General features: G+C 50.7%; 1 protein-coding gene across 1 annotated transcript in view; it reads left to right on the forward strand.

Annotated features, from left to right (window-relative positions):
* CNGB3 (cyclic nucleotide gated channel subunit beta 3) overlaps nt 1–18,019 on the forward strand; it is a 125,823-nt gene extending 107,804 nt beyond the window's left edge. The window contains exons 14-18 of the mRNA XM_059673042.1: nt 3,741–3,824; nt 11,795–11,913; nt 16,408–16,601; nt 16,739–16,844; nt 17,767–18,019. Of these exons, the coding sequence (XP_059529025.1) occupies nt 3,741–3,824; nt 11,795–11,913; nt 16,408–16,601; nt 16,739–16,844; nt 17,767–18,019 (756 nt within the window). The remainder of the gene's footprint in view (nt 1–3,740; nt 3,825–11,794; nt 11,914–16,407; nt 16,602–16,738; nt 16,845–17,766) is intronic.
* The last annotated feature ends 920 nt before the right edge of the window (nt 18,020–18,939 follow it).

Here is an 18,939-nt window from a genome sequence, read left to right on the forward strand (position 1 = left end):
CCCATCTGCACCATCGCAGTGTTTACACGGCACCGGGTCCCCTGCTGAGAGCCGGATGGCAGCTGGCAGTTTCATTCCTTACATCAGACCAGTCACTTGGTGCCTAGCGGGCCCCCAGCCCTGCGAGACCTGGGGATACGGGAGTGACTAACACAAATCTGCCCTCAGGAGCTCCCCGCCCCCACCTCTCCCTCTCTCCCCCTCTCTCTCCTTCTCCCCCTCTCTCTCCCTCTCTCCATGCTCTTCCTCTGGCACCCATTGCACCTGTGATCCTAGGGAAACAGTCCGGCTTCCTGTCCGAGGTTCCCTCGGCTGAAAAGCAGCGATTCGTGCACAGCCCGTGGGCACAGACAATAGTGCGGTGAAGGCCTGGGTGGGGCCAGGAACAGTGGAGGGGCCATGGGGGAGAAGGGGTGTGGGGGTAGTTCTCTCGTCCCACGACCAGCGCCGAAGGAGAGAACGCGGGGGTTCAAGAATCTTGATTAGAACATGAAGAGGGCTAAGGAAGAATGAAAAACGGGACTGAGACAGAAATAGAGGGAAAAGCTGGGCCTGGGTGTGGCGCCTGCCCTCTGGTAGATGAACCGAGCGGTTTAATTTATACCCAAATACCAGGAAGTTACGTCAGTTCTGGGTGGGCCTGACTGGTGGGCGGGAGGAGCAGTCAGGGACCCGAGGGCGTGGCTCCGCCTCGGGGCCCCTCCCACAGGGCGGGGCCAGTCAGAGGGAGGCGGGTCCTATTCATTCCTCGTGCTTGGCTGGATTTACAATAACAAAACCCCCTCCCCAGCACCTGGGCAGCAAAGAGAGGCGTCAATGCCGAGAACACGTCCATCTTGGTTAGCTGTGTATCCAAGGCTCGGCTCTGCCAGTCACCTTAGGTTCAGCTGACAGTATTTTAGGAAGCATGCCCATGTGTCTCCCTGGGGGGCCCTCTACAAAGGGGGGCATCTGTAATGCTCTCAACAATAAAAACAAATTTAAAAATAAATAAAAAGCAGAGGGTGATGACCGCGTTAACTAATTCGAGGCATCACAGGAGTTCGGAAGAAGCAAGAAACTAGTGAACGCGACGCAAACGTTTTGTGTTCCTACAGCTTTACCGTTCACTCTCACGCAGCCCCTCTCCCCCTGTAGAAAAGGGGACACTGAGGCAACCGTGGCTGTGCCTGACTTCTGTCCTTGGAGTGTCCCCGCTGACACCTGCACAGCAAACGGAGGGGAAACGAACCAGACGGGACGTTTTAGTAACACAGCAATGGAGCAACATGTGTTCCAAGAAAATCATCATTTCCTGGGAGGGGAAATATAATTGTTTCCAAACCACTCATAACACATAACGACTTCACAACACAAACTCCGTTCCACCGGCCTGAGCACCGGTGAGAAGGGGAGCGGTGACCGCCCCCCCCCCCCCCCCCCCCCCCGCGGCCCAGGGTCACTTAACCGATGAAATTTAAACTGTAAGTCTTTATTACAGTTCGGAAGAAGCAAGAAACTAGTGAATGCGATGCAAATGTTATGTGCAGTTAACAAAAATTCCTATTTAGAGTGGTTCCAATGTTTCCCCTGAGGACAGCTGCTGTGAGCGGAAAGCTGGCGGGTCTGCGATGAGGAAGGCTCCTCTGCGCAGGCGGGGCCCCTGGTGGCTACCGCTTCCCGCGGACCTTGCCAGCGCTTCTGCCAGCGGCCCCTGAAGGAAGGAGAGAAGAAAGACGACGCAATCCCCCGAAAAGGGGGTTGGTGCCTGCAGACAATCCCCCGGTGTGTGTTTTACTTTATTCCTGGTAAGGTTGACAAAAATTAAGTTGGAGTCTCATCTGTGCTTCTCCCAGACCCATCCTCCTCCCTGCACCCCACCACGATGATTTTTAGGGCGCCCTTCCAATCCCCGTTTTGTCATTTTACTTTGTGTCCATGTCAACGTCAGTGACCGCCGTAGTGTTTTGCGTGGTTTTCAGAGTTGCAATCGTATGGACGGTGAGCTGCAGCTTGCTTTTGTGCAGAGCACATTGTTGAGTTCAATCATATCTATGTCTACAGAGAGAGGAGGGACCTGGCTTATTACTCTTAGCCACTCTAGGGTATTCGAACCTACAGATCTTCAATATCTGTATCTGTCCTACTTGCCCTCGAATGACGCCCATGTGTGCCCAGATGCTCCCAGCGCTCCCACCGCGGCCCAGGTGGCAGCCAACGCCCCTCTCGAAAGTGTTACGTGTTCACCCCGGGCGCCTTGTGACAGGACTCGCTTCCACCACCAGTCACAGCGGCTCTGCTCCCTGACAGCATCCCCCCAGGCGTGCCTCTTCCATCTCCCACTGCTCTCGGCAGCCCCTCCGTCTCCTCGCCATGCTGGTTGGGCGGATTGAGGCGGCTGCCTGGTGGCCCTGGCATTTTTCTATCCGGATCACCAGAAGCTACAGTCAGTTCATCTGAATGCTTCTCACCAATGGCTACTTGAAGTTGCTTCGATCACAAATTATTAACTTTCCTTATCTGTCAAGCAACCCCGAGGTCAGAACTTCATATGGATCTAGGCCAGCTGGTTGCCACTGACATTGTTACAGAGAACGTGACTGCGAAGGGAATCAGAATCGTCACAGACAGGCACAGCCCGCTTCTCCTTCCCCTACTTCTCAGCTCCCTGCAAAAGAACACCCCCCACGGGTGGGCAGGACCCCCACGGGGGGCAGGACCCCCCATGGGTGGGCAGGACTCCCCACAGGTGGGCAGGACCCCCCACGGGTGGGCAGGACCCCCCACGGGTGGCCAGGACCCTCATGGGGGGCAGGACCCCCCACGGGTGGGCAGGACCCCCCACAGGTGGCCAGGACCCCCACGGGTGGCCAGGACCCCCATGGGTGGGCAGGACCCCTACGGGTGGGCAGGACCCCCCCATGGGTGGGCAGGACCCCCCACGGGTGGGCAGGACTCCTACAGGTGGGCAGGACCCTCATGGGGGGCAGCACCCGCCGCAGCAGGGGGGAGAGAGTAAAAGGTCTGGGAAAGCAAGAGATTCAAAGCACCACAGAAGGGGAGGCTGTGGAGGCACCTACAGGCTTTCATTTAGCCTGTCATTCGATAAGTTACAATTCTGTGGGCAGGTATCACATCCAGGCAGTTATTCCAGCAAATAGCCTGTGTCTTACACTAACAAAGTCCATCTGAACAGTCATCACCCCCAGATCAGTGACTTTGTGTCTATTATCCTACCTTTGAGGTGATGATAATTGAGTTAGGAAAGGAAGACATCAGACTTGCAATAATATCTGACAATAGTATGAAATGTTACAAGAAAAAAAATTCAGCCAAGATTTTGATATATGAAAGTCTTAATTGCTACTAATAATTATCACAATCATGCGTAGCTATCATCAATGAAGCATTAGGTTTTGCAGGAGTAAAATTTTGCCATTATGACATAAGTATTATTTCCACCTCATTTAACAGATCAGGAAACTGAGGGCACGGGCGGTTAGGCGGTAATAGAGGCTGGAGACAGGATCGAAGCCCAAATCTATCGACCAGCACCCAAACTCTTGCTGTACCGTAGCTTTAGGTTTGTTTCCTAAATTCTGGGTCAAGAAAAGCCCACATCCACTGGCAACTAATATTTTAGTGTCAACACAGAGTCATCTGTTGCTCCTCACTCCCATTGCATTTTTCGCGTCCTATGGAATCCTGGCCTTGGAGCTGCGGCGACAAGAACTGCTTTTCTCTCTCGCTTTCCTCTGCAGGGCTGTGACACCCAGATGCTTCATGACCTGCTGCTCAGGTTGAGGCCCACCGTCTGCTTACCTGGTGACTTTGTCTGCAGAAAGGTGAGTGTGCTATTCGTCACGCGCACGGCAGGTAACTAGGTACATGGAGGAGCTCAGACATAGTCAGGAGCTGGGTGTGACTTTGCCCGGCGACCGTGGCCCAGCAATAGTGAGGGCAGACAGTGTGACAACAGCAGTGCTCTCCGAGCTCAACCCAGGACATGACTCGGATGTCAGCACCTGCAGGACATAGATGGGTCGTCCGAAAAGTTGCCTTTTACAAACGTAAACCATCAAGCATCACACCCATTGATTCCAAATCCTTAAAGAGGAGGGAAAGCTGGAGATGAAGGGTGGGCCTGCCCTCTCCTGTCGTCCACAAGCTGTCATCTACTCCCCTTTAGCTCCTCCAGTGAGTGATAATTAACTTAAAAATAAACATTTTTAAAATGTTACTGTGCTTTTCATGAAAAATGATCCATGTTCATTATTTTTTAAAAGGAAAACATATAAAAGCACCAAGACAGGAATTCCACCACCAGAAACAACCGCTGTCCTGTGCGTCGGCCTGTCTTGTTATACTGCATGAGGGGTAGTTTCAGAGACCTGCGTCACACTGTACTTACGTTTGAAGCTTGTCCTGTCATGTAGCATACTACATGAACATTTTACATATTTCCATCTTCTACAGCCTCGTTTTCAGAGCTGCATCCTATTTCAGTCTATGACCATCATGATCAATTTCCAAATGTGTGCCGGCATTTAACTCTACAGGGAGCATTTTCCTACGTCTCTGAAGACGAACGTGATGGGGAGGGAAGGAATGATGACCTTGGGTTTTATGTTTCGAGAGACTAAATCCATAGTCAAGACGATAACCAACATGAAAAGTAGAGGAAATGAGGAGTTCAGAGACATGAGAGCAATCCCCGATCCCCAACCCCAGAGCTCCCGGCGAGTGCGGCGAGGAGCACTGCGTCCCGAGTCACCTGTGAGCGCTGTGTGGGAGGAAGCTCAGGCGCTGAGGACACAGTCCCACGGGTAGGACTTCCTGGAGAACATGACGCTCAAGCTAAGTCCGGAAGGAGGAATTGGCACGAACCAGGAGGAAATGGCACTCCAGAGAGGAGAGCTTGTGCGCTGGGGCAGGGAGCAGGGCTGGTCTGCAGAGCAGAGCGTGCAGAAAAGACAGTGAGTCACCAGCTCGAAAGCCTCAGTATTGTTTAGTCAGTGCAGCTCATTAAGCGTTTGGAATACGATGAGCCAGGCACTGTGCTGGGTTCTGGGGACAAACAGCAGTGAAAAAATCAAATAAAAGGGTTGTTCTTGTCCTCCAGGACTCAGTCCAGTGCCAGGCTGTCCGCCCAGTGACAGCAGACTCACCAGCCCCAGCACGCGGCTGGTCTGGTGGGACCCACATATCAAGCTTTTAAAAGCTCCCAGATGAGTCTTGCCCAGTTGGTGCGGCTCAGTGGTGGAGCATCCACTCAGGAACCAAGAGGTCCCCGGCTCGATCCCCAGCAGGGGGTGTGCAGGAGGCAGCCGATCCAGGAAGTTTCTCATTGATCTTCCTATCTCTCTCCCTCCCCCTCTTTCTAAAAATCAATGTAAAAAGAAGCATAGTTTAAAAGCTCCCAGGCAATTCTAAAATACAGCCAAAGTGGAGAATCACTGGCTGATGGAAGAGACAAGCAATAAACAAATGAAATAAGCACTAAGTGAAATGACATAAACACGTACCTCCAACACCTGCTACTCTCCAAGGGGAACGAAGGCCAGGCGGCGGCCAATAGAGAGGGCAGCTGGGCAGGCAGGCGGCATGACCTCCAAAAATCTAACGAGACGTGAAGACTTGGAGCTGAGGCAGGACGGAGCGTGGCATGTCCAAGTGGCCTGCAGGGCAAAGGGTGAAGGCAACGTCCCGCCCAGTGCTGGGCACGCCAGGGCAGCGGGGGAGACCATGGACATCAGTCTCATACAGGAGAGAGGAAGGAACTGGAGGCCAGTCTTTGGGAACCACGCGTCACAGAAGCTGACTTCCTGGAAGCTCAAGTAAAGGTCAGGGAAGAGGACCGAGGCCACACCTGAAGCGCCCAGTGTTTATGGAGGTCGGGGGGAACCGGAGAGGGCAGCGCGAAGGAGCTGTCAGAGGCTGTGATTGATGGAAACCGAGAACATACAATCCCACGCAATCCAGTCCCCAAAAGTAGGCAGCTCGGTGATATGAAACCACGTGCGTTACGATGGGAGTGCAAACAGCCCAGCTTAAGGACCCTTTCGGGGCAGTGGTGCCTGGAATGACCCGTCCACGGTGCCCTGGCAGCAGCACTGACGGCCAAGAGGAGGCAGCGGCTCTCCTGCCACTTTGGCTGATTCCTCGCTCACGTCACACCCGTCACTCATTGAGCACAGATGCGGGGAGGAAGGGGCTAGGCAGGGGAGCAGAGACGAGAAGGCAGAGGCCACAGCGTGTTTCTCTGTTTGGCTTTGAAGAGGGGATTTGAGTCATAGTTGATAATGAGAGATGAAAGCTTGTCACTTGACCAGATTTTAGAAACCTGAATTACGCTTAGTTTTTGCTTATCATTTCCACAAACCACTGTAGCAAACGGAAAGGAAAAGAGACTCTGATCTTTGGAGGTTGCCTGAGTAACTGAAGAAATGCCAGGGCTCGGAGTTTGCTGACCTGCCTAATCCTCAGAGCCGAGGGGGGCCTCCCGGACCGCCTGGCAGCGGGGCCTGCTTCACCGCGCATCTGGGAGTTTTCCAGGCATGAGTGGCAGAATTATTTGAGTGCCGCAGTGCTCCCAGCAGCCCTGCAAACAGCTTCCCCCGGGACCTGAAACCGTGAGGGTTGCCACCCTCCTCACGCAGCTCTCGCCCTCTGCCTTCCTCCCCATCAGCACACAGCCAGCCTGGGGCGGGGTTTGATCTTGCTTTGCACACGCTCCCAGACCTTGTGCTCTGAGGACTGTCTACTTCACTCGCAAGCTAATTAAACTCGCAGGAAAGGCTTAAATTAGCCTAGAAATATGCAAGCAACCGTGGAAGTTTTGGTTCGTTGATTATGCCAAATCTCCTTGGAAAATTATTGAAATGATCGTTAAAAAATAATTAAAAGTGCTGAACTATATTTAAGCACCCATTATGTACTTCTGCCTCCTGGCAGCTGTAATAACTGCCTTTGAAAAATCACTCCAGCAACTCGAGCCTCACTCCATGTGGAGAATAAGGAATCTGGCCCTGTTCTAATCATTGCTTTTCTGAGTGTCTCTTGGAAAACTAATTTTCAGGTACTTCTAAAAATAATGCATAGCTGCTTTGTTGGTTTCTAAGAGGCTGGTCTTGGTGCTGGAGGCATTGTTGGGTGTGGGCGAGCTGTATGTGTTAGAGCCCAGTGACACGGCGCTGCTGCTGCTAAAGCTGCAGCTGCCAGCCTTGTGCGGTTGCTCAACACATCAGTGTTCAAGCCTCTACCACCAGTTTTAAATAACAATAGTGATCTCTCTCCTATTTGGCCTCACTGGGGTTACTGCAAGAATGAATGAGTTGCAGGAGGGTCGAGGGGGAATAAATGGTGATGGGCTGGGACCTGAGTGGGGTGGTACAGTGCACAGGTGATGTGCTGTGGAATTGTGCACCTGAACATGTATGATCTTGTTAATCAGTGTCACCCCGATAAATCGACTAAAAACGGGGATAAAAGAAAGAAATGAGTTAGTATCTATGAAAGTGCTTTGTAATTATAAAGTAGGATGTTCTGATAGAAGGATTATAGGAATTAAAATAAGGAGCAACATAACTACCAGATATTATGATTTTTAAAAGTACTATGCAAATGCAAGATATTGTTATTAGCATTGATATCATGGAAATAACCTCAATAAGATCCATCTGTATTGGAAACTTGCTTTGATATACACACAAGAATAAAGGCATGCTTAACATCCTGCACAGGGAAAATCTAAGCACACTGCCTGCCTCGCTCAGTCAGGAGATGTGTTTTCTGGGCTCTTTCTGCTTCTAATGCCTGTCATAGGGCTTTGGTCAGTCAGCTAAGTCAATCTGCGCCTTTCCTTTCTGTGAAATGGAAATAATACTTACCCTCCCTTTCTCATAAAGCTAATGGACAGAAGAAATGAGGACTTCAACTGTACAGAGGTTACCTAAGAGTTAGAGTGTACCAATAATTATAACACAACAACAATTCGTGTTCAGGACAACAGCTCCTGGTGTTTAAAGACTTCAAAACTTCCCAGAGAGTGGTTGAGTTGTATCTCCCTCGTTCATAAATGCATAGCTGTCTCACAAGCCTCTCTGCCCTGGAACACAGCGCACATCGCCGCCATGGCAGAGCATAATAAACTCGAGTCCCCGTTGTTTCATCCTGAGTGAAGGTTAGTGCTTCTGACCTTTTGACAATATCGAGGGGCTCACTTCAAAAATACAACTAAAAGACAAAACGGACATCATCCAGAACCACAGGAAGGCTGGCTGAGTGGAAATTCTACAACTAGAAGGAAAGAGAAAAGCACACTGAGACTCAGAGGAGGTGCGGAAGTAAAGTGCAGGGGTACGGAGGCGCACACGGAAAGGGCTGGCAACTGAGGACATGGTTGTCTTTTTCAATCGGGAGGGAGTCTCAAGCTCCCGACTGCTCTGAACTCTAGTTCCGGGTGAGTCTCTGGGGACCCAGACTCATACAGAGAGAAACTGGACTGTCTGGCATCGGTCAGAACTCGAGGGCAGCTTTCTCTCAGAGGTGCTTGCAGTGATTACTGGGACACTGAGACTCGGGGCCTCTTAGGGTAGGACTGAGGAGCAGCCATAGCTGCTTGCTCCACCCTGTTGATCCCCTGAGACCCCACCCAAGCTGTGTGCAGAGCTTTTGCATATGAAAGGCCTGGCCCTTTGCAATCTGAAAATTACCTAACAAACTGCAGCTGGGTCAGAGAGACCCAGAACTTCCAAAAGAAGGCCCAAGGCCCCACAGCAGCTTGCATTGCTTCACAGATGGGCCTCATCTGGGCACCTCCAAACCCCAAGCAAAGAAGAGGAATCTGCAGATCTCTCCATAGCTCCTGCTGGGTAGCCTCAGGCAGAGGCTTAATTAGCACCTCCTTAGAGATCCAAGAGCCAGTGTACCCAGTGGTCAGAGTGGGACCATCCAGATTACAACTCCTCAGATCCATAAGGGACACACTCAGGGGGCAGATTCAGTGAGCACCAAAGCCCCACTGAAGCAAGTCTTGCCCCAGAAGGGTGTCTCCAGCACAGAAGTTCTCCCACCGTAGACACAGCTGATTCTCACAGCCAATTGGCCCAGAGGTCAATTCCTCCCAGTGATACCTACAACAATCAAGGCTTAACTACAACAAGACTGTACACAAAGCCCACAAGGGGGTGCACCAAGAGTGTCCACCTCAGGTAATTGGGGAGGCTGAGCCACTGGGTCCTATAGGACACCTAGCACACAAAGCCACTCTATCAACACAGGGAAGCATAAGAAATGCGGAGACAAAGAAACAGGTCACAAATGACAGAAATGGAGGAAAGCAAACGACTGGATATAGAGTTCAAAACCACACTTATAAGGTTTTTCAAGAATTTTCTAGAAACTTCTGATAAATTGAGTGAGACCCTCAAGAAATCTAGTGAGACTCTCGAGGTTATGAAAAAGGACCAACTAGAAATTAAGCATACACTGACTGAAATAAAGAATATTATACAGAGTTCCAACAGCAGACTAGAGGATCACAAGAATCAAGTCAAAGATTTGAAATATGAAGAAGCAAAAAACACCCAGCCAGAAAAACAAAAAGAAAAAAGACCAAAAATATGAAGATAGTGTAAGGAGCCTCTGGGACAATTTCAACATCCAAATTATGGGGATGCCAGAAGAAGAGAGAGAGCAAGATATTGAAAACCTATTTGGAGAAATAATGACAGAAAACTTCCCCATACCTGGTGAAAGAAATAGACTTACAAGTCCAGGAAGCGCAGAGAACCCCAAATAAAAGGAATCCAAAGAGGACCACACCAAAACACATCATAATTAAAATGTCAAGGTCAAAAGAAAAAGAGAGAATCTTAAAAGCAGCAAGAGAAAAACAGTCAGTTACATACAAGGGAGTACCCATACGACTGTCAGCTGATTTCTCAACAGAAACTATGCAGGCCAGAAGGGAGTGGCAAGAAATAGTCAAAGTGATGAAGACCAAGAACCTACAACCAAGATTACTTTACCCAGCAAAGCTATCATTCAGAATTGAAGGTCAGATAAAGAGCTTCACAGATAAGAAAAAGCTCAAGGAGTTCATCACCACCAAACCAGTATTATATGAAATGCTGAAAGGTATCCTTTAAGAAGAGGAAGAAGAAGAAAAAGGTCAAGATACAAATCATGAACAACAAATACATATCTATCAACAAGTGAATCTAAAAATCAAGTGAATAAATAATCTGATGAACAGAATAAACTAGTGAATATAATAGAATCAGGGGCATAGAAAGGGAGTGGACTGACTATTCTCGGGGGGGAAAGGGGTGTGGGGGTGCGGGAAGAGACTGGACAAAAATCGTACACCTATGGATGAGCACAGTGGGGGTGGGGGTAAGGGCAGAGGGTGGGGTGGGAACCGGGTGGAGGGGAGCTATGGGGGGAAAAAGAGGAACAACTGTAATAATCTGAACAATAAAGATTTAATTTTTTTAAAAAAGAAAGCTAATATCGAGGGGCTATTACCCAAATAGTTTGCCTAGGGTTGTGCAAACTGGCTCATTCCACGTTGAACAGCCTTTCGTGGCCCAGATGCCACTTAGGTCTCTTGTAAGACATTCATTCTTCCTGCCTCTTGGAGTGAGAAGGAACATTTCGAGGGCCCACCCCACCCACTGGCTTGGTGATTCGTCTGAGTCGATGTAAAGTTATCATTATGGCTGAAGAGTTATTGCAGCAACACACACGGCACAGGGACGGTAGGAAAGACATGTGCAGGCAAAGGCTAGAGCACTCAGGAGCAGGCCTCCTGGGCCTCCTTCTGAGAGGGTCGCCTGGGTGGGTTTTCTCCAGCTTGAGCAGTAGTCACAGAGCAAAATATCTCCACAGAGAGAGGCCCATGTGAGTGTTGGGATCCATTGTGGGGTTTTTAATAGTTTTTATTTTTCAATTATAGTTGAAATATTGTATGAGTTTTAGGTGTACAACATAGTGGTTAGACATGTATAACTTACAAAGCGATCGCCCTCGGTGAGTCTACTACCAACTTGGCCCCATACATGGTTTTTGTTCTGCTGGTTCATTTGTTTTTTAGATTCAATTGTTGATAGCTATGTATTTATTGCCATTTTATTGTTCTTAAATGAGGCTGGTCACATAGCTACAGGACCCACCATGGTTTAGACTCCAAAGTAGATGCCAAGTACGCCTCACACATCTCTCCTTCCATTAAACAGCGCTGACAGCGGGTGTGTCCTGCCACAGTGCCTCGGGCAGCAGAGTAATGCCTTCCCCCAGGCCATGGGAGCAGGCAGGGTCCTGCCCGCGCCAAGAGCCCCGGGATGAGCAGGAACCCGCCGCACTCACACTTTGCTCTGGGCAGGGAGCAAGGATGGCAGCATAAACAGCCCGTTTCTAAAGCCAGGCCCGGTGCTGTAGGTGGAAGTCAGGCTGGCGAGTCATGGTCGTAGCGCAGGTGCTTCGGGGAGACCAGGCGCCTTCTCCAAAGCAAAGCAGTGCTCATGGCACCGGCGTGGCCACGCTGACAGCAGGCCTCCCTCTGCCGCCACTCCCGGAGCAAGTGCTGGCTGAGCTGCGCCCTCGCGCCCGGGCGTCACTGCTCACAGGTCCTAGTAACTTCCTTCCACGCGCTGTCACCCAGTGGCTGTACTGCCTCAGGCCTCCAGGCGACTGCTTTTCCATTGGTGTTTCTTCCTCCTCCTTCTCCATGTTTTCCTCTAGAAGAGTTTCTGTTTCCTCGTTTGGGGAGTAACTGTCAGGAATAAAGTTCCTCTTTATGTCTGGCGCACAGGGAGAAATCGGCAAGGAAATGTACATCGTGAAGCAGGGGGAAGTACGGGTGCTTGGAGGCGCCCATGAAGCTCAAGTTCTGGTCACTCTGAAAGCTGGGACAGTGTTCGGAGAAATCAGGTACCTGAAAGACACCTCCAACCACAGTCTGCCGCCTGTCATAAAAGAAAAATCTTAGGTCACAAACCTGGTAAGGTTCCTGCTTCCGTTTATTACAGGTCTGACTTGCGAGAGCGTTGGGAAAACAGGGACTTGCGCGTTCCCAGGTGCCCCCTGCCTCCCCCAGAGACTTGGCCCCGGCAGCTCTGCAGTCCCGAGGCCTGGGTCGTGCTAGTCAGGCGGAGGCTGCGCAGGTGTTGGAAGAAGGAATGAGTGAGTAGTGAGAGGAAGTGAGAGCTCACTGTTGTCAGACTTATTTTTCTTATTATTTAAGCAAGCAAGCGTTTACAGGAGCCAAAATAGCAGGGTAAACGTTTCAAACAGCCATTTTCTATAAGATGGTGCTTCAAGACGGCCCCCTTCTCTTGCCCTTGGACGTCAGACATAAGCACTGCTGGTTCTTGGGTTTTTGACCCAGACCTGACTTAGCCAGCCCATCAGCTCCCGGTTCTCCCGTCCTCGGGCCTCTGGCTCAGGCTGTTGCGCATCAGCTTTCCTGGGTCCCCAGCTTGCTTATGGCAGAGTATGAGGCTCCCGGCTTCTGGGAGCCGGTGTGCATTACATGCACATATACCCCCTCCTACACAAAGTTAGTATAGTTGTTGCTTGTTAGTTACATAACACAAACTCAGGTTCAAAAGTTCTCAGCCAGAAATTTACCCAAAGCACCATTGTCATAATTGAATATCAGGAGTCTATAAACATTATGTCTGTCTAAAGATGATCAGATACCTACAGCAGGCGTTCACAGGTGGCCCTGCTTCCTGAGAGAGTAAGTAACTGCTCAGAGCTGCACTCAATAAATGTGGCACCTCGTCCCAAAGCCGGTGTCCTTTCCAGAAAACCGCACACACTCTAATCACTCTCCTCTGGCCCAGCCTCCCTGTGCTGAAACACGCGGGCGCTCAGTGGATGCATGATGGGCGTGAAAACCAAAAAGGTCCTTAGGCTTGTATCTGAGGTCCCGGCACTCAGAGGAGGAACTAGAATTGGAGCCAGTCCTTGTTCCCTGGACACTAATCACTAGTCCCGTGTGTCCCCAGCAGTGCTCCTTCCGAAACCGTGTGGGGTGGCATGCATTTAGGGATCCCCTTTCTAAGCTACTTAATGAGTGAGGCTTTCTATGGTGGAATGCTGGACAAGTGTTTGTGAAGGGGGTACTATTTTAAATGGTGCTGAGAGAGTTTGGGCAAAATGCATTTGGCAACTTCTTTGTTCAAAAACTCATCACGCACTGCACATGTGTAACCTGTAGGCAAGGTTAATTAAAGCTGGAGAAATCTAAAAATAACCTGGCATTTAAACATGTGACTTCCGTTCTGCTGTCATAGTCTGACAGCACAGACACACTCGCAGCTCCAAACTAAGCTCCCCATGGCCACCTAGCTCTGCCTGACCACTGCACCCCTGTCCATAGGCAAGGTTAATTAAAGCTGGAGAAATCTAAAAATAACCTGGCATTTAAACATGTGACTTCCGTTCTGCTGTCATAGTCTGACAGCACAGACACACTCGCAGCTCCAAACTAAGTTCCCCATGGCCACCTAGCTCTGCCTGACCACTGCACCCCTGTCCAAGGTGACCGGTGGGAAGAAATAGGCTCATCCAAGCATCGAGTCTTCAAATATTAGCATCCATTCCACAGAGAAAAAGGCAGGAAGATAGATAGGAAGGTGGGTAGATGCATGACTGAAGAGATGATTATGGTGATAGATGGTAGACAGGTAAGTAGATAATAGAAAGATTGATTAATGGATGATACGTAGGTAAGTAAATAGATAGGTAGGTAAATAACTAATAGATTGATTGGTGTATGATATATACTAGTAGAGATTGATTAATGGATAATAAATAGGTAAGTAAATAGAAAAATAGATAAATAACTAATATACTGATTGATGGATGATATATAGATAAATAGATAATAGATAGATAGATAGATAGATAGATAGATAGATAGATAGATAGATAAACATTTATTTTGCTTCCTTAAAGAAAAGGTGAAGGCAGAGCCTGTCTTGGGGAGAACCTCAGGAAAGGACTAAAGTGTCCATGTTTCGCCATGGAGCAATACGTTTAAAATGTGAAACAACTGAGCAAAAGAAGTAGGTGTTAACATGGCCAACATGTACACTTTCTGTGTTGGAGGAGTAACTCCATTCTGGAGCGGCCTGGCTCGTCCTGCACCAAGTTCAATGTGCAGTGCAGGTACAGGCCCTGTCTGTGCTTCAAGGTGGCCTGCATTAGGTTTCCCCCTCTTCTGCCTCCTGGGCTTTAATGGAGCATTTCATATGATTCCATCTTCTCTCCTCCCTTAGCTTAGCAATTATACTCCCTTCAGAAGAGTTTGGTGGTGGTCCCAGAGCTGCAGTACACATTTTAAATGGAGTTAAGTCTCCCTTCACATAACGCCGAACAGCTTACGGGTGTGCAGCCTCAGAACCAACCGTGCCCCAGCTCTTCCCTCCAGCCTCGGGACACTGGGCAGGCCTTTCCCTTACGCACGTGCTGGAGGCGCCTTTTAGATCAACCAGGATTAAGAGAAATAAAATGTGTTGGGTTATGTTACCGCCATTTGCTCCTTCTCCGTGTCCTTCCATTCTCTCTGAAGACCTGCGTTGCTAACCTGTCACCCTTTTCCTTCTTGTGAAGGGCTTCTTTCGACATTCCTTGCAGAGTAGTTCTGCTAATGTTGACATTCCTCGTCTTTGTTTTTCCTGACAAAATCTGCGTGTCTCCTTCACTTTCAAAGGACAATTTCACTGCACAAAGAATTCTGGTGGGTGGTCATCCCACTGTCTTCTCACTTGCACAGTTTGGGATAAAAAGTCTGCTGCTGTCGTTTTTATCTTTGTTCCTCCTGCTCCTTTCAAGGTTTTCTTTGTTTTTGGTGTATTGCCGTTTTAATATGATATGTCGAGGGATAGAGTTTCTTGGGTAGTTTTTATGCTCAGTAACCCCTGAGTTTTCTGGATCTGTGGTCCGGTGTCTGTCATTAATTTGGAAACTTCTTTGCCATCACTGCTTCAAGTCTTTCTTTGTATTAGAGAATGGTGTTTGCTTATATACAGACCACAGGAATTCTGAAGGTCCCACCTGCTTGGTTGGTTTGTTCACACTTAGCAGCCAGTCGTCCGGGATGCTCCCTTTCTGCAGCAGCAGCTGGAGGAGGGCAGGTTGTCTACAGTCAACCCTCAGGCTGAGAGTCATGCAGCTCCTGCCCTCCCCCCACCACCCCCCATAGACTGTGTTTATTTGTGTGGCCTTCTTTCTCCGCGTCTGACTGGTTGGCTCTGCGACATTCAGTCTGTGTTATCGTCTCACTGCATAGCCAGCGGTGGTGTTTCTTTTAAAACATTTGAGATCTGTTTTTTTCTTGCCTTGGTTTCAAAGACCAAGCCTTATTTTCCAAGTTACTGGTGAATGACAGTATTTTTGTTCACCCAGTGTTTGTGTGTGTGTGTGTGTGTGTGTGTGTGTGTGTGTGTGTGTTGTTGGCTATTTGGGGGGGGGGCGGGAATTGGCTGTTCACCTGTTTTATTCATTTATTCACTCTATGTTGGTTACTTCCTGCATGCAAAACGCTCAGCTATGCCTCTGAGGAATATAAATACCAGAATTCAGTGACATTCAAGTGGGACGTTGAATGCGAGTGACTTGGCTACAGAGTAGTTGGGATATTGAGAAATGAGGTGATCTGGGAGGTGAGGATGGGAAGGGATGGGACTCACCTGATGTAACCAGGCATCACTGAGGTGATTGGGGGTGAGGGTGGGAAGGGATGGGACTCACCTGATGTAACCAGGCATCACTGAGATTTGATGTCTGACTGCGCAGTCAGAGCTTGGAGGAAACCAGAAGGTACACTCCAGCCAGGTAACTAGGAAGCTTTTAGTAAAGGGAAGACAGGAGGGAGGGAGAATCTAAGAGCATTTCCATGCTGGGGTAGGGGCAAGGGGGGGGGGGGGGCAGTCACGGGAACCCTGAGGGCCTGTTAGGCCAGGAGGCCTCAGGAGCTGGGATCTGGTGGGGAACAGCCTTCTAAGCTGGCCCTGAGGGGAGGGCAGGGAGGAATGCTGCAACCCCACTTATCCTGGTCGTTCTCCCTGGCGGAGCCCACAGAGCAAGGCACGCCCGCAGGGTCAGCCTCCCAGTGCAAAGGGGGAGCAGAGGGTGGAAAGTGGGTCCAGAAAAACCAAGGGGGACACAGTCCAGACTGCACTCCTGGGACCTGGCGGAGTCCCACAGGCACTGAGGGGCCTGTCCCTGATGGGAGGCCGAGCTGAGCGGGTCAACCTTTGGAGGCTCGGGGCTCAGTGGGCTGAGTTCTCGCCAACAGGGAGCCATCTCTGCAGCAGAGGATGGCTAGGGTTTGATTTATTTTTACGATTTTGGTGAGGAAAGAGGAAGACTGCCCTCTCTCTCTCTCTCTCTCTCTCTCTCTCTCTCTCTCAGCCTCCTGGCAGCAACAGGAAGCCGCCGGACCGCCAGCGTGGTAGCCCACGGCTTCGTGCACCTTCTCACCCTGGACAGGAAGGCCCTTCGGGAAACCCTGGTGCATTACCCGGACTCGGAAAAGCTCCTCGTGGAGAAAGCCAGGTGCGCCCCACGCCCCCCTAGAGGCGTCGCTCTCCATCCCCGAGGAGACCGTGCGGGGAGGGTGGGCAGCCTTGTCCACAATACCACACGCACATGGAGCAGTGCTGTGGGCTGTGCGTGGGGCCATGGGCCGAGCAAGGCCACGCCGGTGCCCCGACGCCAACCCCCATCACACGCCTCCCCACAGGGCGCTGCTCGGCCGCGACCTCTCCCACTCAAGGACTTGCTTTCCTCTTCCCACCGAGACCAGAGACACCCGAGCCCTGTGGACTCTCGGAGAGAGAACCACGCAGGTGAGAAGGGACTGCGGCCCAGGGAGACCTGGCCCAATGCACCCCCATCCCAGCGCACCCCCACCTACCACCTATCCAGCTCCCACTTACTGGTTCAGAGGAGTCGGTTGGAGAAGAGAGACTGGAGTTTCTCCCTGAGGCTTCCCCACAGGGGGAAAGTCACACTTTCTATAGTATTTTTATGGCGTTCGGTTAATATTTTTTATTTAACAACTAGAGACCTGGTGCACTAAATTTGTGCACTGGGGGTGGGCGGAAGCTCCTGTGGTGAGTGGGATTGGGCTGAAACCGACTCTCGGACATCCCCCGAGGGGTCCCAGATTGTGAGAGGGCACAGGACAGGCCGAGGGACCCCACCGGGCTGGGGTGGGAGGCGGGTGGTTGGCCAGCTGGGGAGGGACCACAGGAGGGCTCCAGGGTGTGCCCGGCCCGTCTCGCTCAGTCCTGATCGGCGGGACCCCAGCAGCAAGCTAACCTACTGGTAGGAGCGTCTGCCCCCTGGTGGTCAGTGCACATCATAGCGAGTGGTTGAGCAGCCTTAGCTAATCATTAGCATATTACGCTTTGATTGGTTGAACGGATGACCAGATGACCAGACACTTAGCATATGTTAGGCTTTTATTATATAGGATATTTAAAATGCTATCTTTATAAAATAACTAAGTAAATATTTTAAAAGTGAAGCAAGGAGGCTTGAGCACCTGAGAGAGTGAGGATGCGGGGAAAAGGATGCTGGGGGACAGAAACCTGGCCCAGCCTGCACTGCCCGCTCCCTGCACCCACAGCTCAGCCACCGCACTCTGGGCCAGCTCGGCGCCCCATCAGCCGCATTCAGATCAGCCCTGCCCGGTGGCCATCCTTAGCTTCCACTGTGTCCTTGGTTATGATTTCAATACCAACTCTTTACAACTGCTTCTTCCAGGAAAACAGCGAGTCCTCCACAGGAGGAGAGGGCAGAGGACGAGGCTGTGAAGATGCAGGAAGAGCTGTGGAGGGACCACCGGGCAGGTCGGGATGCAGAGCAGGTGCTGTCCCCGCAGAGGACAGGCTCCCATTGGTCAGAAGGGCAGCGTCACCCAGCTGAGCCTCCCGCCTCTCCCACACCATCCCCGCAGCTCCTGCCAGGGCGAGGAGGAGGTGCTGACCATGGCAGTCGAGGAAAGGGCTCTGATTGAGCGTCGGAGAACCTTAGATGCACCCTCGCTGGTTCCCAAAGACACTGTCCCCAGGATTGTGGCTTCCACTCACGAGGAGGAAGACCTCACCAGCCCCTGAGAAGCCACAGGCCAATCAGATCTTCATTTCTCTATTATTATTATTATTATTTATAACTATTATTATTATTAAATTTGGGGGGCTTTGTTGCTAGGACTCCCCAAGCGTATGACTTTACACAGTGGCCACAAGATCAGTTCTCTGCTGTCAGGAGCTGCGTGCAGCTGGTGTTTCTCCTAATTGTATGTGGCAGGTTTTTCTCCTCCCACTTTTCTTGCTGTTTCTTCTCCTCATTTGATTGGCTTAGTCTTGGCTCTGACTCACCAACCTTTTCCCTTAAAAACATGTTTTGTGGTAAGGCCTTGTGTGGCGCTGCTCACCTCTCTTACCCACCGTGCAACAGCATATCCCAGGGAGTCCTGTTTGCAGGGGCTGTGATGCTTTCACTCAAAGGAGGTGAAGGGTCACCAGATGTCAGCTCCACCAGCAGCTGGGCCTGAGGGGAAGCAGTGGGGGAGCGGGGATGTGAGCTGCCCTGAGAGCAGGGGGTCAGCAGGACTCACAGCCCCGAGAACATCACCGAAGCAACATGCTAAGTGCCCATGCCCTTTGCTGAAGAAGCAGATGATAGTGTTTTCCCTCAAACCTTCTGATCGACTGACCTGGCTCCACAGACTCACAAGAGGAGCAATCAGATCACCCCAACTTCACAGAGGCGGAACTACACCTCTCAGGACGTGCCTCAAGCATCTGCTTCAGAAGGTGCCTGATGTGAGCTTGTCTTTGCAGCATGAGAGAGAAGTGACGAGGGTAGGAAGGCAGACGGCACACATGTCAGATGGACAAAGCCTACAGTTCGTGGAACCTACATGCACAGCTG

The sequence above is a fragment of the Myotis daubentonii genome, chromosome 17 (assembly GCF_963259705.1).
Source record: "Myotis daubentonii chromosome 17, mMyoDau2.1, whole genome shotgun sequence".
Lineage (NCBI taxonomy): Eukaryota > Metazoa > Chordata > Mammalia > Chiroptera > Vespertilionidae > Myotis > Myotis daubentonii.